Here is a 23380-nt window from a genome sequence, read left to right on the forward strand (position 1 = left end):
CTGGCTCCTTGGCCCGCCCACTCTCCCTCACGCGCAGACACGGCCCCTCCTCCCCAGGCCCCTGACACGCTCCCCCGTGCACAGGGGCACGTGCACACGTAAGCCCGCCTCCTCCCTCCCCAGAACCACATCAGACCGCATCAGCTCAGGGTTGGACCCTGGGGTTGAGCTGCTTTCATTCAGCTGAAGTCCTGCCACACGCAGAGGTGTCTCCAGCGCCCCACTGCCTTTGTCCCCCACGGCCCCCCCCCATTCCCATACTCGGTCTGAGGCCCGGGGCCCTCCCTTCTCACTCCTAGGTGGGGCCCGCCTCCATGTGCCCCAAAGGACCAGCCAACCACCCTGGAAGCCCTGGCTGTGGCTCTGCTCAATGGGTTGCTGGGCAGGGACAGAGCTGAGGAAGATGGAGACTGTCAGCTGGGGAGGGTCTGAGCCCCGGTACAACCGGGAGCCCCAGGAGGCTGAGTGGTGACGTCCCAGCCTCTATCACTCCGTCCTGAGACCCTCTGCGGGCCGATCTCACGGCACAGTGCAGGAAGCCTCTGCCCTGCAGCTAGGGGGGATCTCCCGATTCTGCTGCAACCTAACCATCTCGTCGGCAGGGGGAGCAGGGACCCCGGGAGTCTTTATCAGAGAACAGCGTCCACTGACCATGGGCTGTGGACAGCAGGACAAATCACGCTCACGCAGTCTCCGAGAGCTGGGCGAAGATGCTCTGCCTCTAAACCCCACCCACGTTAGAGAACACGCCCGTGTGGGTGGCCTGGGACAAGTGTGCCCTGCAACGGTTCCACGTACTTCCCCGGGAAACGGCAGTGTAGCCCCTGCCTTTGGCCCCACCCTGGCCGCACTGGAATGGGTTTGGCAACAGGTCCTCTGCCCAGACTCCCAAAGCCTCCAGGAGCAGCCAGAGGCTTGGTGGGCACTGCTCACCCTGCGTGCATACCCTGGGCTTCTTTCCTGCCTGTTTCCTGCTTCTGTTCTTCCCCTTGATCCTGGCCAAGGCTCCAGACCACTGCCTCTGGGGCCAGGGTGCTGCCAGGTCAACTGTCCCCGACTCCTCCTGGTGTTCTGGCCAGTGGTCAGCGCCGGGGTGCCCCTGTTGGCCGTCCCGATCCCTGTAGGGCTCTCAGCTTCCCTACAATTCGGCCCCTGTTCTGGGCGGGTGTGAGGAGGGGCAGTCACAAGTCGATGGGTGTGTGTCTGGGAGAGTGGGTGCCCAGGAGTGGAGGGCTTATCTGGATCAAGGAAGGAACACCAGACGGACAGGGAGGGTGTTCCCAGCGGAGGAGCCGGCATTGCGAAGGGAAGGATCTGGTAAAGAATCTGGTGTGACTGGTTTAGGGTGAAGCGGGAGGAATCCCCAAGGCCTTGGGTCCTCAGACTCCAGGCAAGTGCGGCGGGGGGAGCCGCGGCATGTGTGCTGGCTGCGGAGTGCTGGGGTATCCTCCTGCGCGTAGAGAGGTGCCCTGCTGCCCTGGGATGACCTCTGTGGGTCGGAGAAAGAGGCTGGCACCGGTTGCCTGGCGTACCTTTCAGAGGGGAGTGGGAGCCCCAGGAAGGCAGGGTGGCTAACCCTCCTTCAAGGGGACGGATGAGACGCAGCGGGGCAGGTCGTCCGCCAAGTGTGGGCCAGGCTTTGTGAGTTCACCTTGGTGGAGACTTGTACTACTGGGCACGGCAAGGCCCCATTAGCTGACCTTCCCCACAGGGCTTGCCTGCCTCTCCTTCCTCAGAGCAAACAGAAGGGTTGGGCATGGAGTAGGGGAGGGGGGACCCTCCTGTGGACACCTCCATCATTGCCCTGGGCTGCCTGCAAGGAAAAGCGGACCTGGGGGCAGCCAACAGCTTGGCCACATGGTGGCAGCAGAGAACTAATTGTTGATTGCTGCACTGCCCGCCGCGCCCCCCCCCCCCCCGACCCCCAGGAGGTGGACAGGGTGATTAAGGAAGGCTCCTGAGTGTCCCGGGCAGGATACAGGTCACGGGAACCCACGTCTCTGCTGCAGGCGGAGAATGTTTCCTTTCGGTCTTGCCCGCATGACTATCTTTAGACATGTTGACTGTGGAGCACAGGAACCCTGCCATGATTTTCCAACTTGTTTATTCATTTCCGGGGCAATTCTGGTCAGAGAAGGGAGTGCCTTTTGCATGACCTCGGGCACGTATCCTCCCGGCGCGTCACCAGGTGCCCAGCCTCGAGGGGAAGGGGAGTCCGGCCCTAGGGAGGGGGGCGGGGGGTGAGTCAGGTACCCAGAACGCACTGTACGGGGGTGGATGTAGCACGGGGTCTGTGAGACACCCCCAAACTGGTCCCGGCACTGCCTGCATTGGGAAGGCTCCCTGGAGAAGGTGCCACCTGAGCTGCACGAAGAAGGGAAAGGGGTGCTCCTGGAAGGAGGCAGAAGGAATATGGGCTGGATGGAGAGGAGAGGAGAGACAGCTTCCAGGGCCGGGCCGGACCCTGTCGGGCTCTCTTTCCCGCTCCCCTTGCTCTCCGAAGTCCGGGGACCCACAGTCCGCAGGCCCTCAGGCCCAGGCCACCCTGTGAAGCTTCCCCTCCCTCCAGGGTCCGGGCCCATTTGGCCGAGGGGCTGTCAGGTTGAGAACGTCCCCCAGAGCCCCTCTTCAGTGCTGGGGGGACCAGTGTCAATGCCTGGAGGGAGCTTTGAGTTTATTTGACCCAAAGGGATGACAATTGCTGGGCAGCAAAATCTCAATGGACTGAAAAAACACTCCAGTAAATGGCAGCTTTTCAGCTTATTTTGTACATTTTGAATCAAATGAGAAGTGGTGGGGAGGGTTACATGATATCTACTGGTGGTAGATGAAGGAGAAAGCGACAGTGGGGAGAACCTCTGGGATTAGTTAAAAAGTAAAACTGAGAGACAAACTTTAAAAAAAAAGATTTTATGTATTTATTTTTAGAGGGAGGGGAAGGGCCAGAGAAAGAGAGGGAGAGAAACATCGATGTGTGGTCGCCTCTTGCACACCCCAACCTGGGACCTGGCCTGCAACCCAGACATGTGCCCTGACTGGGAGTCAAACCAGCGACCCTTTGGTTGTCAGGCCGGCGCTCAATCCACTGAGCCACCCCAGCCAGGGCTGACACAAACTCCTTTCACATGGCTGGGTGCAGGACAACTAACACATACAGCACACGGAGATGGTGTTTGGGGAACAGAGTCACAACGAGGGGCTCTGGGGTCTCGTGCTGTGGGTGCACCCACAGGAGTCTTGGGTGCACAAAGACAACAGGCAGGATCAGCTAAGACGGGCCTTTGTCAGGGACGCTGCAGGCCTAGGCTGCGACTGCCCACCGTGACCCACTGCCAGTCAGGGGTTTTTGTGTTCGGACCAAACTCGGCCTCTGAGCCTGTAGGCCCCACCCTGCTGGCCTTCCTGAGCTTGTCAGGTTTGGGATGAGGTCCCTTTGTCCCCCATGCCAGTGAGCGAGGGGAAGCCGCAGACTCCCAGGTGAGAGATGGTGAGAGCAGGTGTAGGTTGCCTCCCCGCCCCCCAGCTCCGGTGCCCCGCATCCCAGCTCAGAGAGAGAGCTCTGGCCATCCCCTCCTCAGAACGACACCCTCATTTCCGAGAGGCAGAGGCTTGGGGGCCCACAAGGCTTACAGGGCGGGTTAGACGTGCCCACGCTTCCCGCATGTCGGGGGGCGCTGGGGCAGGGCCAGAAAGGAAGGCCAGCCTTGTGCTGTCCCGTCCCCGTCCTGCTGCTTCTGCACCCTGAGGCAGCGGTGGGCGGGCCAACACTGGGGCTGGGCCTCCACGGAAGGCGCCTCTCCCCTGACTCCACGGTCCAGCCGGTGGGGCTGGCCCCATCATATAACCCCTCCCGTCCAAAGGTGGTCAGAGCGCAGCACCCCTTCCTCTGACACCGTCCTGTGGCTGACAGGCCAGGGCAAGCCCGCGGGAGGATGGCCCCTGCCCACAGACGGTGCTGTCACTCCCGGGGTCCCCTCACCTCTCCTCTCCGGTCCCACACACATTTCCTGGTCTCTTCCCCACACAGTGGGTTCCCCGGGTCCTGCCTGGGAACCAGCGTTGAGGGTGTTGCTGTACGAAGGCACCCAGAGAAGAAAGGAGCCAGGCCGTCCTAGTCCTTGAACCCTCCCTGGCACTGGGCTGGCCCCGCCCCCTCCTCACCTCGGCCCGTTGCGTAGGGGGGGCCTGGATGGGATGGTTCAGGCCTACTTACTTCTCTCCAGGCCACTCCAAGCACACCCAGCCCCAGGTCACTGAGAGAAAGACTCAAGGAAGAGGAGCAGGACACCCCAGGGCAGGGAGAGTCTGGAGGGCCGGCCTGGCCAAGCCTTCAACAGGCCCCGCCCACCGCTCCGCCCCAAGCACTGGCCCCGCCTGTCCCGGTCCCTCCCTCCGACTTTGCTCTGAGAAATGGCTGGGAGCGGCAGCGGGACAGCGAGCAGGTGAGTTGGCCTCTCCAGTTCCTGCCGGTTGTGTGTCTCCGTCTGCGCCAAGTGCTCAGACCCGAGGGCTGGGGAGGAGAGGGGAGCATCGCTGGAGCTCCAGGCGGGGGGCCGCTGCCCAGGGCTCTCAAGACCCGCGCTAGACACTGGTCCCAGCCCTCGAGTCTGGTCCCAGCCCTCGAGTCTGCTCCCAGCCAGGTCTTTGGCCTGTGGGAATCCCCGCGGGGCCCCAGCTGGGCCTCGATGGAGCTCCTGCCACCGCGCTCGCAGCCCTCCTTGTTGCTGCTACTCTTGCTGCTGCTGCTGCTGCTGCCGCCGCCGGCAGTGCCCCAGGCTGGCAGGTCCTGGCAGTGCCCGAGCGTCCCTTACGCTGCCTCCCGTGACTTCGACGTGAAGTACACGGTGCCCAGCTTCTCGGCGGGCGGGCCGATACAGGCCCTGGCGACCTATGATGGGGGCGAGGATGGAAGTGCGGTGTTCGTGGCCACACGCAATCGCCTGCACATGCTTGGGCCGGACCTGCAGCTCCTCGAGAGCCTGGCCACAGGCCCTGCTGGGGACCCTGCCTGCCAAACGTGCGCAGCCTGTGGCCCAGGCCCCCACGGGCCCCCGGGGGACACGGACGCAAAGGTGCTGGTGCTGGAGCCGGGGCTGCCGGCCCTGATCAGCTGCGGCTCCAGCCTGCACGGCCGCTGCTTCCAGCACGAGCTGGAGCCCACCGGGACCACCCTGCGCCTGGCCCCGCCAGCCTGCCTCTTCTCCGCCCGCCACAACCGGCCCGAAGACTGCCCCGACTGCGTGGCCAGCCCTTTGGGCACCCTCGTGACCGTGGTGGAGCAGGGCCACGCCGCTTACCTCTACGTGGCATCTTCTCTGGACGAGAAGGTGGCCTCGAGCTTCAGCCCACGCTCCGTGTCCATCCGGCGCCTCAAGGCCGACGCGTCCGGATTCGCACCAGACTTCGAGGCGCTGTCGGTGCTGCCCCGGTACCTCCCTTCCTACCGCATCGAGTATGTGTACAGCTTCCACGCCGGAGCCTTCGTCTATTTTCTGACCGTGCAGCCCGCTAGCCTGGCCGCCACGCCCGGCGCCTTGCACACGCGCCTGGCCCGGCTCAGCGCCGTGGACACCGACGTGGGCAGCTACCGTGAGCTGGTTCTGGATTGCCACTTTGAGCCTAAACGCCGGCGACGCGAGGCTTTGCTGGTCGGGCAGCCGTATCCAGTGCTGCGGGCAGCCCACACGGCTCCCGTGGGCGGCCAGCTGGCCGCCGAGCTGAACGTAGCCGAGGGCCAGCAAGTGCTCTTTGGGGTCTTCGTGGCCAGCCGAGACAGCAGCCCCGGTGGCGGTCCCACATCTGTCGTCTGTGCCTTCCCCATCGATCTGGTGGATAAGCTCATCGAGGAAGGCGAGGAGCGCTGCTGTAACCCCCCCGTCCAGCCGGGCCCCGGGAGGAGCCTCCGGAGGGACCTCGACTTCTTCCAGGCCCCCAGCTTCTGCCCCAACCCGGTAAGCTGAAAAAGGGAACCTCACCCGTGAACAGTGTGCACGTGGCTGAATCCAGGCTGCTTCCCTCCCACCCTGGAGAGCGTCTGGGGGCCGGGGAGCCGGGACGGTAGGAGAGAGGTTCTCCCTTCCACCCAGTTCTCCAGAGCTGCTGCGGCCGGAGGGGCCCGCCAAACGAAGGCCGCCCGGGAGGCTCATCTCCCAGCCAGGCCAGCCCGCTCGCTACCCCATTTTGCTCTCTGACCCTCAGACCTGTCATGACCTCTGATTTTTTAGGCAGTTTTTCCCTGGTTACGTGAGAACTGGATTGCGTCATAACTGTCTCTCCGCCAGGAACACCGCCAGACTCTGGGTGGAATGATGGGCATCCCGTCCTATCTGCCCGCTGCCCACACCCTCGGGGCAGACACGGAAGAACATCCCCCGCCCCCCCACACACACCCGCAGATGCGCACGTATTCCACAGACTCACGGCTGCTCGCTAACACAGTTCTTCTTTTTTCTTCAAATTTAATCTTTATTGTATTTTTTCAGTATCATTTAATCCCCTTATACCTCAAATCCCCTATCCCCCCAAATAGTTTCACTTTCTCTATGGGAGCACTGGTCGTGTTCCGCTGTCCAAAGAGGATGAGGCAGGAGTGGTGGAGAATGCTCCCGCCCCTGTTCTGGGGAGCGTCCTGGGCCCGGGAGGGGTGAGGGCTTGCCAGGGAGCGTGTGTGGCTTGGGTTTTATGGACCCACTCATCCCTGATGAATCGTTCTCCGTGGGGTGGTTGCTGGAGGCCCCGGGACATGGTGGGAAGGTGGCTTGGCTCTAGCAGATTCCAGGAGGCTCACCCTGGTCTTGTGCAAACAACTGTAAACATCTGGGGGTGAGTAAAGCCTGCTGGAACTGATTCACCGCATGGGAGTCCCAGACTTTTTTCCGCACTAGTTGGGGCGCTGCCTGCGTCTCCCTCCTCGCCCTAGGCAGGAGGTCTCCCAGCCCATGCTGAACTGGGGGTCCCTTCCTGCAGACCCTACCCTGATTCTTCCTTGGTGTCAGGAAGCTGGAGCAGAGACCAACAGGACATGCCTTAAAATGCTGAGCACAAAACCAAAACTGATTTCGTGAAGCCACTGAAGCAGTCTTACCTGAGAGTATAAGGAATTAAACCAAGGAGCTGGGACGAGTGGCACTGGACGAGCGGTCTTTCGGGAGGCTGGCCCGCAGGCGCTCCTCTCAGAGCCTTGGGCTGCCCTGTGGCCATGGCCCTGCTGTGACGTCTGCCGTCAGTTCCCTCCCAGCTCTAGTTGATGGCCCAGAGGTGGGAGAAGCTACATGCGTGAGGTTGGGGGAGTCTTCAGCCTCCCTCTGTCCGTGGAGGCCATCTAAGCTGAGGAGGCCCCAGGGTTGGAGCTCCCTTGTCTGGGCCTGGCAGCCCTGCCTGCCCCTTCCTCTTCCCTCTGGGGAGCCAGAACCTCTCCCCAACTTGGCTAGTGGTCAGTGGGTCAACAGACACCAAGCAAGACTTGGTAGTGCCAGGCTCTAGGAGGACTAATCTCCAGCCCCGCCCACAGGTCGGCCCAGCCCCCGGGAGGTGGGTGAGCCAGCTTGTACTGTGCTTGCCCACTGGCCAGGCATGCCCCCTCCAGGGCCACATCTGCTGTGTGCTCCTTGCGGCTGGCCTCAGGAAGCCCGAGCGGCGAGGAGCTGCTCCCCGTAGGGTTTGGGCCTGGCTGGGGCAGTCGCCCTCCTCTGTGGGGCATCGAACACTGAAGTGTCTTCAGGAGTCACGGGCCCTCGACAAGCCTGGGAAGCCAGAGCTGGGACTCTGGAACCCCGGGCAAGCAGGCAAGGGCGTGATCCTGACTGGGGCAGGGCCTCTTCCGCCCCTCAGCCCCACCTGTCCCTGAGTCATGCTGCAAACACCTGGCTGGCTTCCGCCTAGGAATGGGCCCCTTTCCTTCCTCAGGTGAGGACAGAGTCCCAGTCCCCGCCTACCCAGGCCACAGACCCAGAGTGTGTGGGTTTCTGGGCCCAGCTCTGCCCCTGCTCTTGCCCCCGGGGCTCCTGATGGGCGCTGGGGTCTGCTACACAGACTTGGTGCGATGCGGGCCTCGGGGGTCCAGCCCTGAGTGCTGCCCTCGGAGCTGGCGAGGGGGTCCTCAGCAGCTAGGACGACTGAGCCCTGCCAGCACGTGGCACCCAGTTCCATCCAGTACCTTGCATTCACACCCTGGCTTCCTGCTTTCCAGAAGCTTCCATAGCCCTTCTCTGGAGCACTGAGTGCAGCCCCCAAACACCCTCCTGTTAAGAGCAAGGGAGAGATTAGCATCTCCCAACCCCTGGGGTCGGGCCTAGCTTGGCACCCAGGCCTTCAGACCTCGGTTGATCCCTTTTGCACCCTGTAGGAGGTACCGGTAGCCGCTGGAGGCATGGAAAGACCTCTGGAGTCTCAGGGAGAAGGACCCTGTTACCAACCCTGTGCTGATAAATTAACCTTAGACTTCAGGCCCCTTGTGCTGGTGGAGAGACTGAAGCCCTGAGACCAGACAGCATTTGCTGAAGTACAGAGCAGAGCCAGCAGGGGGCAGGAGAGGACTCTAGTCCAGAGCTCAGGCTGCCAACCTGGCTCCCCTCCCTGAGGGGGCCTGATGGCCTTGGACAAGCCACCGAACCTCTCTGAGCCTGTTTCCTTATCTGTAAAATGGGGGTGGTGAGCGGTGGTGGGGACAGAATGGGGTCGGGTCTGTGAGACTCAGTAACGCATCATCAGAGTGGACATGGTGAGGCAGGGCGAGGCACCGGGGGAGCTGGCCTTCCAGTCGGGGCCTGCTGTGGCCTCGCTCCCTCCGAGAGCCCCATTGCCGTTTGGGGGGGGGGGCGGGTGGAATGTAGGAACCGACAGGCCTGGGGCCCTCTCCGGGCAGGCCTGGTGAGGGGTGGGAGTTCAGGCTGCTGCGGTCGCCGACAGAGGCCCCAAGGGGTCACTGTGCAGGATGAGCCCTGACCCCTTCCCTCATCTTCCCCAGCCCGGCCTGGCGTCCCTCAGCCCCAACACCAGCTGCTACCACTTCCCGCTGCGGGTCAGCAGCAGCCTCGTACGCGTGGACCTGTTCAACGGGCTGCTGGGGCCGGTGCAGGTGACCGCGCTGCACGTGACGCGCCTGGACAACGTCACCGTGGCCCACATGGGCACGTCAGACGGGCGCATCCTGCAGGTGGGTCCCTCGTCTCCACAGCCCTTTGTCCCTGGGTCCCCGTGCCCGTCCCCATTTTGCTCACCGCTGACCTGTCCCAGGTGGAGCTGGCCAGGTCTCTCAGCTACCTGCTGTATGTGTCCAACTTCTCCCTGAGCAACAGTAAGCAGCCCGTGCAGCGGAACGTCAGTCGCCTTGGGAACCACCTGTTCTTTGCTTCTGGGGACCAGGTGAGGTGGGCAGGGGCAGGGCCTGGGGCCATCTAATCCTGGGAGGCGTTGACACACAGGTCTTACCGCCTTGATCTAGAATGGCACCAGGGGGGTCTTCGGGGCCTAGGACGCCAGCCCCCTCCAGCCACCCCTGAGCCACCCTTCTGCCCTTCCAAGGTCTTCCAGGTACCCATCCAGGGCCCCGGCTGCCGCCACTTCCTCACCTGCTGGCGTTGCCTGCGGGCGCAGCGTTTCATGGGCTGTGGCTGGTGTGGGGGCGTCTGTGGCCGGCAGAAGGACTGTCCTGGCTCCTGGCAACAGGACCATTGTCCCCCAGAGCTCACTGAGGTACGGCTTGCCTGGCTGGGCACAGGTGAGGGTGACACAGGCTGGGCCCGGGGCGGGGAGTGATCTTCCTCAGGCCTGCGACGCCCTCCAGGAAGGCATCCTTGGCAGAGGAGATGGCCCATGCAAAGCTTTGGAGGCAGGAGAGTGCCTGAGTGAGCACAAGCACGTGACCTAGAATGAACGGAGTGTGGGGCAGGCAAGGGGGGCGGCAGAAAAGTTTGGGGGGAGCAGACGGGGCTGAGAGTCCCGGCTCACACAGGCTGTCTGCTGCCCTTCCAGTTCTACCCTCGCAGTGGACCCCGGAGGGGCAGCACGAGGCTGACCTTGTGCGGCTCCAACTTCTACCTGCACCCTGCGGGCCCGGTGCCTGAGGGCACGCGTCAGGTCACTGTGGGCCAGAGTCCCTGCCGCCTGCTGCCCAAGGACAGCTCACACCTCAGGTACAACCATTCCCTGTCCTTCCCGTCCCCGGTGGGGGCAGCCAAACGGTTCCGTCCCCGTGGGACTCTGTCCTCTGCTTATTGGGGGCAAGGAGAGGTGAGGCCAGCTGCAGTGGCTCCGGCTGCTTCGTGTATGCAGCCACATCTCAGTCCCTTCTGCAGCCTGCATATGCCTGACCTGTCCCTTGAGTCACGGACCGGGCAAGGCTAGCAAGGCCCTGCCCTGCCGGAGCCTGCCCGCCCTGGAGGCCACCCAGGAGAGAGGCCACCTGCAGGCTCAGGAGAGACCCGTGCTTTGTGGCGGGCATGCAACGAGGCCTGGGTGACCCCTGGCTGACCTTGAGTTCCCGGGTGCTCTAGCCCAGTGCCCCGGAAGGGCTTCACAGAAGAGCTGGAGTGTGAACTGGAACCCTTGGGCACACAGTCAGCTGGGACTGCCAACATTAGCCTCACCGTCACCAACATGCCACTGGGCAAGCACTTCCGGATAGACGGCACCTCCGTGCTGCAAGGCTTCTCCTTCGTGGTGAGACCACCTCGTCTTGTCTGCGCCCTTGGCCAGCCGGGTGACATGGGGAGGGAAGGGCTTTGGAGTGGAGGGTGTTCCATGCTGAGCTAAGCCACCTCCATACTCTCTTAGGAGCCAGAGCTGAAAGAAGTACAGCCCCTCTTCGGCCCACGGGCAGGGGGCACCCGCCTCACCCTGACAGGCCGGGGCCTGTCCACAGGCACCAGCCGGGCTGTGCTGGTCAACGGGACGGAGTGTCTTCTGGAGTGGTGAGCACTGGCCGGCAAGGGGATGGGAGGTCAGAGGGCCCCAGCAGGGGAGCCCTCGCCAGCTGGGACTTGGGTGCTGCCAGAGCAGAGGGGGGAGCGCTCAGTCGCATGGCTGGGCCCAGGAAGAAGGGTCTGTTGTCCCCGCCAGTCCTGACGTGGTGTGGGAATGGCAGGAGAGACCGCCAAAACCCACTGGCTTCCCGCAGCCAAGGTTGTGGGGAATCCATCTCCTCCCTGCCTTCCTGGGGGGTCTTCCCGGGACCAGCCTGTCCTGACACAGACCTGTGGAGGGTGGGCGGCTGGGGAGACGACCAACAGAGGAACCAGGAGAGGTCGGCGGACCCCTGGGGGAAGTGGGCCTCGGCACCCCCGGAAGGTGACCCTGAACCTAGTCTCCCTGCTCCACAGGGTCGGCGAGGGGCAGCTTTCCTGCACCACGCCGCCCGGTGCTGCTCTGGGGAGCGTTCCCATTCGCCTGCAGGTGGGGGGCGCCGGGGTGCCTGGCTCCTGGACCTTCGACTACCGGGAGAACCCCATCGTGCTGGGCATCAGCCCCCACTGTGGCTACAGGTGCGTGCCACCTCCTTCCCCACCCTGTTCTCCCAGGAGCGAGGGAGCCGTCCTCAGAGGGCCCCCTCAGCTCACCACCGCCCCGCTCTCCTTCACAGCGGCTCCCACGTCACCGTCCGCGGCCAGCACCTGACTTCCGTGTGGCGCCTGGCGCTGTCGTTCCACGATGGGCTCAAGGCGGTGGAGACCAGGGTGAGTGGGCCCTGGCAGCCGCCAGGTGGGCACCGGCCGGGAGGGAGGGAGAGAGGGAGGGAGGCCGGGCCAGTCCCCCGAGTTCCTGCCCCACCCTGTCCTGGGCCGAGGAGCCGGGGGAGCCAGGCTAAGCACTCTCCATGGTCCCCAGCAGTGCGAGGGGCAGCTGCCGGAGAAGCATCGGTGCCGCCTGCCCGAGTACGTGGTCCGAGGCCCCCAGGAGTGGGTGGCAGGGAACCTGAGCGCCTGGGGGGATGGAGCTGCCGGCTTCACCCTGCCTGGCTTTCGCTTCCTGCCCCCGCCCCGCCCACCCAGCCCTGACCTGGCCCCACTGAAGCCCGAGGAGCACACCGTCAAGTTCGAGGTAAGTGGGGGGATGGAGGGCGGGGGCCGCAGAGGGTCAGAGCTGAGGCCTGCCCGGAGGTGCCAGGGGCACCGGCCAGTCCTCGTGACTGTCTCCGCAGTACATTGGGCTGGGAGCCGTGGCCGACTGTGTGGACGTGAACGTGACCGTGGGTGGTAAGCGCTGCCAGCACGAGCTCCGAGGGGATGTGGTCGTTTGTCCCCTGCCCCCCTCCCTGCCCCTGGGCAAGGACGGCACCCCGCTGCAGGTAAGCAGCTCGACTGGCTCTTCGCAGGAGGCGCGGGTGGGGGTCCGCAGGCCGGGCCTGAGCTGCCGCCTGCCCCCAGGTCTGCGTGGACGGTGAATGTCACACCCTGGGCAGAGTGGTGCGGCCGGGCTCGGAAGGCATCCCACGGAGAACGGTCCTCGGCATCCTGCTGGCCCTGGCCCTGCTCGTGGTTGTGCTGGCCACCGCGCTCGTCTTCAACTACCGGCGGAGGAAGCAGCTGGGTGAGCGCTCCACGCCCGCCCTGCCCTGACTCGGCCTCTGCCCCCCTGCAGTGGCGTCTCCAGGCCCCTACATCCTCTTTCTGCCCCTGCCCTGGGGGCCCGGCCCACACCTTCCGGGTGGAGGTCCGCCTCCAGGAGCTTGGAGAGGCTGTCTACCAGGGGCCTTCTTCCCACAGTCCTGTCTCCGAGCCTGCGGCACCCGGCGTCCTCGGACCAGATCGCCGGAGCCACACCTCTGTCCCCGCTCCAGTCCGGCTCCTGTTGCCGATACAGCCCCGGTGAGCGGGAGGTGCCGGCCGCTGAAGCCCCGCTCTCCACTCCGCAAGGCACTCACCCTCTCTCCTCCGCAGCAGCTCCTTCCGCGGGGGGTCTGGATCCCACCACTCGGGTCCACGGAGAGTTCTTCTCAGACAGTGGGGATGGGTCCCGAGTCCCTCTGCTTCGGACGAAGTCCATCCAGCTCGGGGACCTGGACTCTGCGCTCCTGGCCGAGGTCAAGGACGTGCTGATTCCCCACGAGCGGGTGGTCACCCACAGTGACCGAGTCATCGGCAAAGGTGAGGGGACCCGGCCAGGCGGGGCTGGGGCGGAGATGGGGTCCCAGGCTCACGGGGCAGCTAGGCAGGAGCGTCACCAACCCTCCGACTCTGGCCCTGTCACCCACGTGTGTGGCCTTGGGCGTCCCAAGGAACCTCTCTGAGCCTCCAGCTGCTCGTCCAGGAAGTGGGGGGTCGTTCTGTCTTCTGTGGGCTCGGGTGCAGATCAGGTGGGCCTGGGGGACCGCAGCCTCCGCTATCACGGAGCTCCTGCTTGTTGTTAACGTTGGGTCGGCCCGTCGGTGCCCCGGGGGTCTGGTGGTCACAGCAGAGCATGTGGTCCGAGCCCTGGGCGCCAGGGGGGCCCCCTCACCCTCTCCCCTCGCCAGGCCACTTCGGGGTCGTCTACCACGGAGAGTACACAGACGAGGCCCAGACGCGAGCTCACTGCGCCGTCAAGTCCCTGAGCCGTGAGTGGGGCGGAGGGCTGGGCGGGGCCTCCTCCCTGCTGGCCGCCGTCTCGCTGGGTGACCCCGAGCCGGAGACCCTGCTTCTCCGTTCCCCCGTCTGACCCCTGGGAAGGGCCGCCTGCCCCCGGCCTGACTCGTCGCGCTGCCCCGCCCGCAGGCATCACGGAGCTGCAGGAGGTGGAGGCCTTCCTGCGCGAGGGGCTGCTCATGCGCGGTCTGCACCACCCCAACGTGCTGGCCCTCATCGGAATCACGCTGCCGCCCGAGGGGCTGCCCCGGGTGCTGCTGCCCTACATGCGCCACGGGGACCTGCTCCGGTTCGTCCGCTCGCCCCAGCGGGTCAGTGCTCCGCGGGGCCCCGGGTCGGGAGGCTCGGGCAGCCGCTGGGGGTGGAGCTGCTCCGCCCTTGCCTACTGACCCCCCCGCGTGCCCCCAGAACCCCACGGTGAAGGACCTCATCAGCTTCGGACTGCAAGTAGCCCGCGGCATGGAGTACCTGGCGGAGCAGAAGTTCGTCCACAGGGACCTGGCTGCTCGGAACTGCATGTGAGGGGCTGGCGCGGGGGGGGGGGGGGGGCGGCGTCGGGGTGAAGGGAGGGGGCAGGGTCCCTGCCAGGGTCTCTAGCTGCCCTCAAGGCACCTCAGGGGAGACTCCCCGCTCCAGCCCTGGCCGCACAGCCCTGGCTGTGTCCTCCCCTCTCTGGCCTCAGTTTTCCTGCCTGCCCAGGTCAGGCTTACGGGGGACTCCGTGGCTCTGAGACCCTGTGAAGACCCGGGACGGGTGGGCTCAGGGCCTGCTGGGGGCCAGTCCTGAGTGGGACCCCCCTCTCCCAGGCTGGATGAGTCGTTCACAGTCAAGGTGGCCGACTTCGGCCTGGCCCGAGGCGTCCTGGACAAGGAGTACTACAGCGTCCAGCAGCACCGCCATGCTCGCCTGCCCGTCAAGTGGATGGCGCTGGAGAGTCTGCAGACCTACAGGTTCACCAGCAAGTCGGACGTGGTGAGACCCCACCCGCCCCAGCGTCCACGTGGCCTCGGTGTCCTCGGAGAGCCCTTGGCCTTGCCCCTTCGGCTCCAGATGAGGAGCCACACCCAGGGGTTCCCCGAGCTGGGCAGCCCCCACAGCCCAATCACCCACCTCTTGGGCAGGAGGAGGCTGTGCACTCACTGGCTCCTCAACACGGCAGGCCCTGCCCAGCCCCAGCTCTGGACCGGTGCGGGCGGTGGGAGGAGGCCCAGGGAAGATGCCCGTGAGGTGTTGAGGACCAGGCTGCGATTGGGGGTGGAGCCCCCATTTCCGGCGAGAGGGGTCTGGGAGGTAGAAGGCCTGGGAGGCCCACCTGCCCCCCAAGTTCGGGGTGGCAGTTGAGTGCCCTCGCCCTTCCCCTCCCCCAGTGGTCATTTGGGGTGCTGCTGTGGGAGCTGCTGACTCGAGGGGCGCCACCGTACCCTCACATCGACGCTTTTGACCTCACGCACTTCCTGGCCCAGGGTCGGCGCCTGCCCCAGCCGGAGTACTGCCCCGATTCTCTGTGAGTGCACACAGGCGCGGGTGCGGGGTGGGGGCCGGGCCCCGGAGACCAGGAGGGGTGGGAGGCCGAGTTCTTGCCTCGAGCTCTGTCTGACCGGCCCTGTGGTTGACCTGGCAAAGGACCCTCTCTGGGCCTTGGTTTCCTCATCTGCGGATCGGTGTTGCCCCTATTCAGGGCTGGGTGCTGGGAGGATAGGCTGGTCACCATGGTAACAGCATTCCCATCTCAGAGTCTGGGTTGAGGCCAGTGATTTGATTTCTCAGCAGTCCTCTCCCCCTCCCCTGCCAAGGGGGGCTGTTTTCCATCTTTTCCACTCACTTAGTCTCAAGGAAAGCTTCCATTAGCTCCCACACTAGCCCCCTCCGCGTCTCCAGATCAGATGTTTTTTTTCAAGGGATCTAGTTTCAGATTTCCCAGTCTTGGAGGCATGGCGACAGCTGTGTTGTCCTCGCTGCCTGGGGTGGTGGGGGGGGGGGCGGGTTTGGTGCGAGGTTCATCTTCTTGAGCGGCGAGTGCCTCCGCGGTGCCCAGGCGTCCGCGGTTAGGACGGAAGAGCCAGGTCACGGTCGTGTCTCCTGCTGCGCTCCAGCGGGGGACGCATAGCCCTCCCGCACGGCCCCGCCTGCCCCGAGCCTGCTCTCCGTTCCTCACGACGCCGATGCCTCTGGTGGGCAGGGAGGGACGTGAACTTCACTGCCCGTCTGCCCCCAGGCGGGCTTCCGGAACAGACTCCGAGGCGGAGATTCACGTGGGTGCTGGGTCCCTGGGAAGCAGGACTGGGCCCAGGCGGAGAGGCTGGGCGGCGAGGCAGGTGCAACAGAGGCTGCAGCCCGCCCCACGGGGTGGGGGTGGGGCGCTGGAGGCGATGGCCCTTTGCAGTTTCATGGAGCTAAGGTCCAGGGGCCCGGTCTTTGTCCCTGATGTGAAGCAGCCCTGGTGGTCACAGCTGTCCCCAAAGCAGGCGTGACCTTGGGAGAGGCCGCTCTTTCCCGCCTGGGGCCGTTCCTAGAGAGGACCTCAGCCCGGAGCTGGGCCATCAGCGGGGTCGGGGGAATGAGGGGCGGATCTGGGGTGGGTAGCACCCCACTGTCCCAGGGTAAGTCCCACCACCCCTCTGTGCCCCTTTCCTCCTCGGAGAAGTTGGGGTGCTCACAGGACCGCCCTCAGAGCGTCTGAGAGTTATGTGAGGTGCTGTCTGTAGGGGACTTAGAGGACCACTGAAGGCAGGGGTGACGTTCCCAAGCCAAAGGGACAAGCATCAGGTGCCACCAGGCGGCCCAGGGAAACTCCGCCTGGGAATGGGGGCACAGGGGGCACTGCCCCACATGTCCTTGTCTCCTGGCTCTGCGGCGTCCCCACGTCGCCGGACCTGGGCGTCTTGCCCACCAGGTGTGTGATGACGACCGAGGTGGCTTGTGGGCTGGGCCCTTCACGGGCCTCCTGTCACCTTGTGCCCCAGCGGCTGCAGGATCCAGGATCGGAGGAGGGTCCAGGGCCGCAGGGCGGTTAACAAACTTGCCCCCAATCAGCCCGAGGCACGAGGGCACGGGGCCCAAGCTCTTACCCCCTAAGGCACTTCGACCTGCGCCAGGTGGGGAGGCAGGACTGGAGCAGCCATGACAGTGAAGAGAAGAGCTGTCCCCGGCCGGGCGACGCTAGGCGTTAGGTCCTGGCCCCTGTCCTCCTGCCTGTGTGGCCTGCCAGGGGGCTCACCGCTGGGCAGCCCAGAATCCCTGGGCTGGGCTCCGACCTGCCGCTGACCTTGCCCTCCCCCGCCGCAGGTACGCGGTGATGCTGCGCTGCTGGGCGGCAGACCCTGCCGAGAGACCCACCTTCGGGACGCTGGCGAGGGAAGTCGAGCAACTGGCGGCGGCTCTGTGTGGGGACCACTACGTGCAGCTGTCCGTGGCCTACGTGAACCTGGGCCTGGATGCCCCCAAGGACGCCACTGTGCCCCCAGAACAGTCACTGTCCCCACCTGTGCCCAGGAGCCCCGGGCAGCCTCGGCCCCTCTCAGAGCCACCGAGGCCCACGTGACCTCAGCCCTAGGCAGGCCCCGAGGGGCTGGGCCTGCAGAGCCACTCCTGGGAGTTAACCTCTGGGCTGTGCCGCGCCAAGGGGGGGCCCGACCCGCACTCTGCCCTGTCCCTTACCCTCACCCGCCAGGCTGTAGGGGGGGAGCAAGGCACACTGACCCCTCACGCCACAGAGGGAGCCAGGGAGGGTGACCCTGGATGTAGTGAGTACTTACGGAGCCGTTGTGTGTCTGGCCTGCTGGGCACAGGGACCAGCCACCGGCCCACGAGCCAGTAAATAAACAGGTGACTATTTAAGCACAGACTGTGGTAAGTGCTATGAACGTAAAAAGATCTTTAGGAGAATGGGGGGCAGCGTTGGGCAGAAAGGTGAATACAGAGGTGAGGGAAGCGCCCCAAGAGGGGACGTTTTCTGCTGAGACCCTGTCAGGTGGGAGCCGTGCCAGCAGCAGAGTTGGAAGAGAGACCCTGAGGCTGGAAGGGTTTGGGGTCAGCGAGAAGGCCCCAGGGGGCAGGAAGGCAGGTGAGCCCCAGGCGTAAGTTTCGGGGCCCTGGGACTTTGGGACAGAACCAAGAGGGCTGCTGGGCACCCAGGACTGCAGCGGTCAGGGTGGCTTCTCCTGTCGCCCAGTCTGCTGTCCCCTTCCCTGGGCTCTTGTCCTTCTCCAGGGCTCCCTGCTCTGCCTGCAGCCCCCACCCCACCGCAGGCACACTGCCAGGGCAGGGACACTCCCCGCCCCACACACACACACCTGCCAGCATTGTCCCTGCAGCCTTGAGAGCTGTGAGCCAGCAGCAAGGCCTCAGCGCCACACTCTCCGGTACCAGCGTCGAGGTGCCGACTGCCCAGGCTGTTCATACTCGTCAAGGCCACTCCACACGAGCCTCCCGAAGGCCAGGCCCCACCGGAGGGGGAGAGCAGCTTCTCTTTGCACTAGCCCTTGCCACACCCTCGGTGCTGCGGGGGTGGCCGGGCCCAGGACATGCGGGTACATCACGGTGGTTCTGCTCTCTTGCTCAGGGCCCCTGTAGTCCCCATCCTGCCAGTTTGGGGCGCCCCAGTTCACCCTAAAGGGAGCATATTCCCTCTCCTGTGAGTCCCCAGCTCTGCCCCGTCTCATGGGACCCAGGTAAGCAGAGTGGGGGTCTCCTTGGGACTGGAGTTGCCCAGTGTTCTCCACACGTACTGCTGTCCGCTCGACCACCTCGGGCCAGTGGGAGGCCCAGCCCGGGAGGCTAAGGACCTACCTGAGGACAGGCAGACAAAGCTTAACAGGGGACTCTTCTGCTCGAGTGCCGGGGCCCAAAGATCAGGGGCCCGCGAGCTGGCGAGGGGTAGAGGCGGACGGACATTCTGCCCGTTCACCGCTGCACCTGTGCTGCCCACTCGGCGCAGGTGCGGAAGGGCTCGTGGCCTCCCTCCCTGGCTCGGCCAGAGACCCCGGTCCCCGTGACGGGTGGGGACGCAGCTGCGTCGTTGCCCCTGAGGCTGGGAGAGAGGCGAGTGGAATGTCTCAGGGAGCAGCCTCCCAGCCGTGGTCCCCATCCATACCTGTCTCGAAGGACTGTCTCAGTCCCTCTGACCTCCCACCCTCGTGCCCTGACCTTGTCCCGGGGATCTGAGGGTCACGCAGGGCTCGGGGAGAGATAGGAGCAGGCCCCGGGGCTTCTCTGGAGCTGGACGGAGGCTTCTTTCCCTCCGAACCTCTGCAGCTTGTGGACCGCTGGCTCATGTGCTCATCAGAGAGGGACTCAGAGGGACCCCACACTGGCCGGGAGGGGCCCTGGCGAGGAGAGACGTCCCAGAAAAGGGAAATGGAAGGGAGCTGGGGGGGGCAAGTTTCCAGGGTCAGGCTGCTCAGGGAGGGGCCCCAGGGAGGCCAGTGCTGGGGCTCCTGCATCGGGGCACAGCTGTGTCCCCTCCGAGTGCCCCTGGAGTGAGAGGAGCTGGAGCTGCTTCAGGGCTTTGAATCCCTGCCTGTGCCACCAGGCCGGTGAGGAAGGGTTAGGGTTGTTCCCGGGCCCCCAGGTGGGCCGGGAGACTCTGCGGGACTTCCAGGCTTCATGGAGGCTGCACTGCCTTCCCGTCGGGTGGTCTCAGGCACGATGGGTGGCCCGTGCGAGGGGGAGCTTGCTGGCGGCCACGGTGGGTGGCACGGGCAGAGCGTTCTCCCAGGGCCTCGGGAGACCGCCACTAGCTGTGGACAGAGACCCCGCTCAGCCAGCTCCTCCGCCTCCGTGGGGCTGGGGACGGGCAGGTGTCGGTAAAGGCCAGAGGGAGGCCAGGGTGCGAGCTGGGGCCCAGGGAGCGGCAGATGACTCACGGCCTCCTGAGCTCTCCCTGGTGGCCGCGGTGTCTGGCACCTGGAGGCATGCCGGCAGCACCCTGATCTGCTTTCACGGGGCACCACGAGCCTGGCCTGAAACCCTCCCCCCACCCCCACGTATGCCTCGGCCCCAGACCCTCAGGGAATTTCCCCAGGGATGCACATCCTTTTGTGGGGGGGGGGGTCCCACCGGAAGGCTCCAGATATGGTCCCACGTCAGGCCCCGGGACCTTCCTGGACAAGGGCTTCATCAGTGACTCCCTCATGCAGCCCGTGAGGTCCCGGGTCTGAGCCTGGTTAATCCCGTGAACTCAGTCCCTTCCCCTGTAGGAGGGAGCAGCACTCTCCGGTGCGGGGGTCAGGGGGCGGGCGCTGCTGCCGTGAGGGCCTGAGTGAGACTCACGGAGGCCTGGGCCGCAGCTCTGGCACGCGCTGCCTCTGCCTGGGGCCAGGCAGCCCCGGAATCGGTAGCGGAGCACGGAGCCTCCACCCCCAGGCCCTGGTGAAAAACGTGCTGTGCCCCGCGAGCCCAGAGGTGGGGCTGCACCTGTCTGCAGGAGCGGGAACGACTCGGTGGGGCACCCCCAGAGCCCCCCAGCCGGCACAGTGGGGCCCACTGAGCCCCAGTCTTTCGGGGTCTGTTCCCGTGGGCATTGTGCAGAGATGCCAGGAGAGCCCGGGCAGCTGCCACGTTTGCCTCTGGCTGTCATGGCCCCTGGGTGGGCTCTTCATGTCTGAGATGGTGACCGGGAGCATGGCCTGCAGACTGGTCCTGTCTTGACAGGAGCCCTTGGCCCAAAGGTAGGCAGCAGATGTCCAGCGGGTGGCAGAGCCTGCCTGACCCCGCTCAGTCCGGAGGTGTGGCACCTGAATCCCAGCCAGCCCCTACCGACACCCTCGGACGCTCTCAGAAATGACTGTTTCTCCTAGCCCTAGTTGGCGTAGCTCAGTGGATTGAGCGCAGGCTGCAAACCAAAGTGTTGCAGGTTCGATTCCCAGTCAGGGTACATACCTAGGTTGCAGGCCACAGCCCCCAGCAACCGCACATTGATGTTCCTCTCTCTCTATCTCCCTCCCTTCCCTCTCTAAAAATAAATAGGTAAAATTAAAAAAAAAAAGAAATGACTGTTTCTCCTGAACCCCGTCCCCGTCCGTCTGTCCCACACGGAGACTCACAGCCCCAGCCTCTACGTGGAAGCGTGGCTCCGCTCCTGAGCTTCCCCGTGGCCTCTGCATCTTGCTCTCTATTCGTTCGGCACCCCGGGCGTCCTCTGCCCGGGTCGCAGGATGTCCATCCCAGGCCTGGCCAGCACTGTTGGGCCGCCCTGGAAACAGAGGCCGCAAGAGCGAGCTTTCCCCTCACTTGGCAGGATGAGGAGCCCGGGGCCGTCTTCTGTCCTCTAGGCGCCCCGAGCCCCCTCCTCCACCCATCTGGCAGCCCTGGCTTTGGAAGGGAAGCAGAGGCACCAAGGGGCCTGGCAGCCCGCCCTGTGCTGGGAAGAGGGCAGGAGGCCTTCGCATGGGCGTCACCCATCCGTCGCATTGTTTCTCCGCAGGAGCTCAGGGGTCAGGCTGGAGCTCAGCAGCGGGGGAGCCGGAGGAAGTTGCCGAATCCCTAGGGCTGAGCCTGGGCAGTGGCAGAGGGGGCCCACGAGGCTTCTGACGCCAGGGCATCCTCTGCTTCCCTCCTTTTTGCTGACTGTCACGTTCGTTGAGCCACCTGCACCCTTGTGGTCAGCCTTGGACTGGGCACTTGGGGTCTGGGAATGCATCAGGGGAGGCAGGGACTGAAAGTGGCTGGTGGGCCAGATCACAGAATTCTGTCAGCTGCGAAGCCGGCACCTTCCCTCATGCCACAGGTGCACCTGTGCAGCCCGGACCGTGGACCCTTAGTGTCAGCCAAGCAGTCAGCTCCACCCCTGGGCTCCGTGGTAGTGACGGCTTCAGGCAGGCGTTAGTCCTGCTCACATGATCCCCCAAGCTGGGGGTGCCCCTCTTCAAAGGGGTAAAGGGAGGCTTTGGGCAGCCCCAGCCACCCTGCCCTCATGGGCTCCTGCTTGGGGACCCCGAGGGAGGGCAGCTCCGCCCACATCCCCTCCACAGGCAGGGTTGGAGGTCTCTTCTCAGCCGTCACGAGGCCACGTGTGCTTCTGACAGCCCTGGCTCTGCCGCGCCTCTGCTGGCTTCTGGGCAAGGACGGCTCCCTGGGAGGGTGCGGAGCCCACCCGGCCCCTACGGCGGCCGCGGCAGCAGGGAGGGCGCCTGTGCGGTTGCCCTCCCCGCGGGCTGGTGCGGCTGGCCAGCTTTCACGCAGAGTTACGTAAGCCTGAGTCAATTGGAGCTCCGAGCGGTTCATTGTGGGCTATTTTTAAGCTGTAACACATCGCAGCAGAGGGGTCACTGCACCGAGGCTTGCAGGGAAGATTGTTTAAACATCTGTTATTTAAATTCCTCTATGCCTTAGAGCTTAAAAGCTGCATCCTCTTGGCACTCTTGGGTTCCGCCTTCCACAGCCCAGATCAGGAGCGGGTTACCGCCCCTCACCCCACCATCGGTTCCCTGAGGGCTGGGGTTTCTCTGCACCTTGGCCGTCTCCCTTTAGGGTCAGGCGGGGGCCTGAGAGGAGGAGATGCCAGTTCCTTGAACATTGGCATGGGGGCGCCCTGGCCAGGAGACTTCAGGGGAGCAAGGGGTCCGGGCTCACAGGTCCCGCGAGGCCCCAGGGAGGAGGGTCGGGAGACGGAGACACAGACAGCGCTCGGTGTGGAGCTGGGAGACCGAGCATGCTTCCTCCCCCCTGGGGGCCTTGGCTTCCCATCAGCGCCCAGAAAGGGCTGGCACAAATGATCCTTTCGGGTCTTTTCAGAAGCCAGCCTTTGCCCGGGCTGTGTTCCTTCCCGGAGTGCGGCCCCTGCCCCCAGATCTAAATCGAGATCTAAGTGCTGCCCATCTGCAGTCTCTGGTGTCTGAGCCCCGGGCGGTGGACAGGGGCGAACCTCTGGGGAGCAGGCCTGCTGCTTGCTGCATTAGCAAGTGGCTGGCTGCGCCGGGAGCCCCTTCAGCCTCCTTCTGGGTTCTTTAAAAAAGATTTATTTATCTTTAGAGAGAGGGGAAGTGAGGGAGAAAGAGAGGAGAGAAACATCGGTGTGCAAGAGATAGGTCCATTGGTTGCCTCCTGCACGCCCCCACCCGGGGACCTGACCTGCAACCCAGGCGTGCGCCCTGACTGGCGTTCGAACCAGCAGGCCGGCACTCAGTCCACTGAGCCACACCAGCCGGGGCTCTGTTTCATATTTGTTGTTTTTTCTTTGTTCCCTTTTAAGCTCCTCCCGATCCTGGAGTTTTGGAGATGTGCAGAGGCTTCCCGGGGCGCAGGAGGAGCGGGCAGGTGGGCCGGAGGAGTGCGGGTCTGGGGACCCGACAGAGCTGTCTCCCGGGGCCGCAGAGGAGCCCGAGTCCGTCCGCGCTGGAGCAGCAGGCGCGGGAGACTTGGCTGGTCAGGGGGCTCCCAGCCCAGTGGAGCTTTCTGCACCCCTTCCCTTGATGGCGTCCTGCCCGCCGCCCTCGGGCCCTCCTGGGTGGGGGGGGCTCTGGCGTGATCCACAGGAAGGAAGAGTCCCTCGGAGTGGCCGACTCTCCCCACCTCGGGAAGTCTCCCCCTCTCCACAGAGGCTGGGGGCCTGCCCGCAAACCTGACAGGTGGGAGGCAGGTGAGGCATGAGAGGAGGCAGTGCGGGGACCTGCCCTCACAGGGGGCACCCTGGGTGGCCGTGCCCTGAGACTGAGCTCCTTGGAGTTCCTTCTCGGCCCCTCCACGCCAGAGAGCCCTCAGCCTGGGGAATGGGCTTGGCCTGGGGGAGGGGCTCTCAGGTTGCCATGGCAACATGTTGGCCCTCCTCACTTTCTAGAATCAGAAATAGAATTGGATGCCCTTCTTCCTGGTGAGAGACTATT

At 64.8% G+C, this 23380-nt stretch overlaps 1 protein-coding gene across 4 annotated transcripts; it reads left to right on the plus strand.

Annotated features, from left to right (window-relative positions):
• Positions 1-4409: 4409 nt before the first annotated feature.
• On the plus strand, positions 4410-17396 carry MST1R (macrophage stimulating 1 receptor). Of its 4 annotated transcripts, none has more exons than XM_045857431.1 (20): positions 4551-5951; positions 8966-9154; positions 9235-9363; positions 9523-9693; positions 9973-10133; positions 10494-10659; positions 10774-10910; positions 11319-11480; positions 11579-11672; positions 11824-12036; positions 12137-12283; positions 12363-12525; positions 12702-12803; positions 12876-13082; positions 13451-13531; positions 13689-13870; positions 13968-14077; positions 14366-14531; positions 14927-15063; positions 16845-17396. In XM_045857431.1, exons 1-20 carry the CDS (start codon positions 4686-4688, stop codon positions 17098-17100), a joined length of 4239 nt encoding a protein of 1412 aa, XP_045713387.1. In that variant the 5' UTR covers positions 4551-4685; the 3' UTR covers positions 17101-17396. The 4 variants fall into 4 exon arrangements, with proteins under 4 accessions (XP_045713391.1, XP_045713387.1, XP_045713389.1 ...); XM_045857433.1 differs by having other exon boundaries at positions 12879-13082; XM_045857432.1 differs by having other exon boundaries at positions 11827-12036.
• Positions 17397-23380: the final 5984 nt, after the last annotated feature.

The sequence above is a fragment of the Phyllostomus hastatus genome, unplaced genomic scaffold, assembly GCF_019186645.2.
Source record: "Phyllostomus hastatus isolate PE091 unplaced genomic scaffold, TTU_PhHast_1.1 phas_scaffold_129, whole genome shotgun sequence".
Taxonomy (NCBI): Eukaryota; Metazoa; Chordata; class Mammalia; order Chiroptera; family Phyllostomidae; genus Phyllostomus; species Phyllostomus hastatus.

Bases quoted from the DNA above. Each gene is read 5' to 3' on its own strand.
- MST1R (XM_045857435.1), top strand. From the start codon at position 4,686: ATGGAGCTCCTGCCACCGCGCTCGCAGCCCTCCTTGTTGCTGCTACTC. The intron at 10,911-11,318 runs GTGAGCACTGGC...CCTGCTCCACAG, and splicing joins ACGGAGTGTCTTCTGGAGTG to GGTCGGCGAGGGGCAGCTTT. The intron at 12,284-12,362 runs GTAAGCAGCTCG...GCCTGCCCCCAG, and splicing joins AGGACGGCACCCCGCTGCAG to GTCTGCGTGGACGGTGAATG.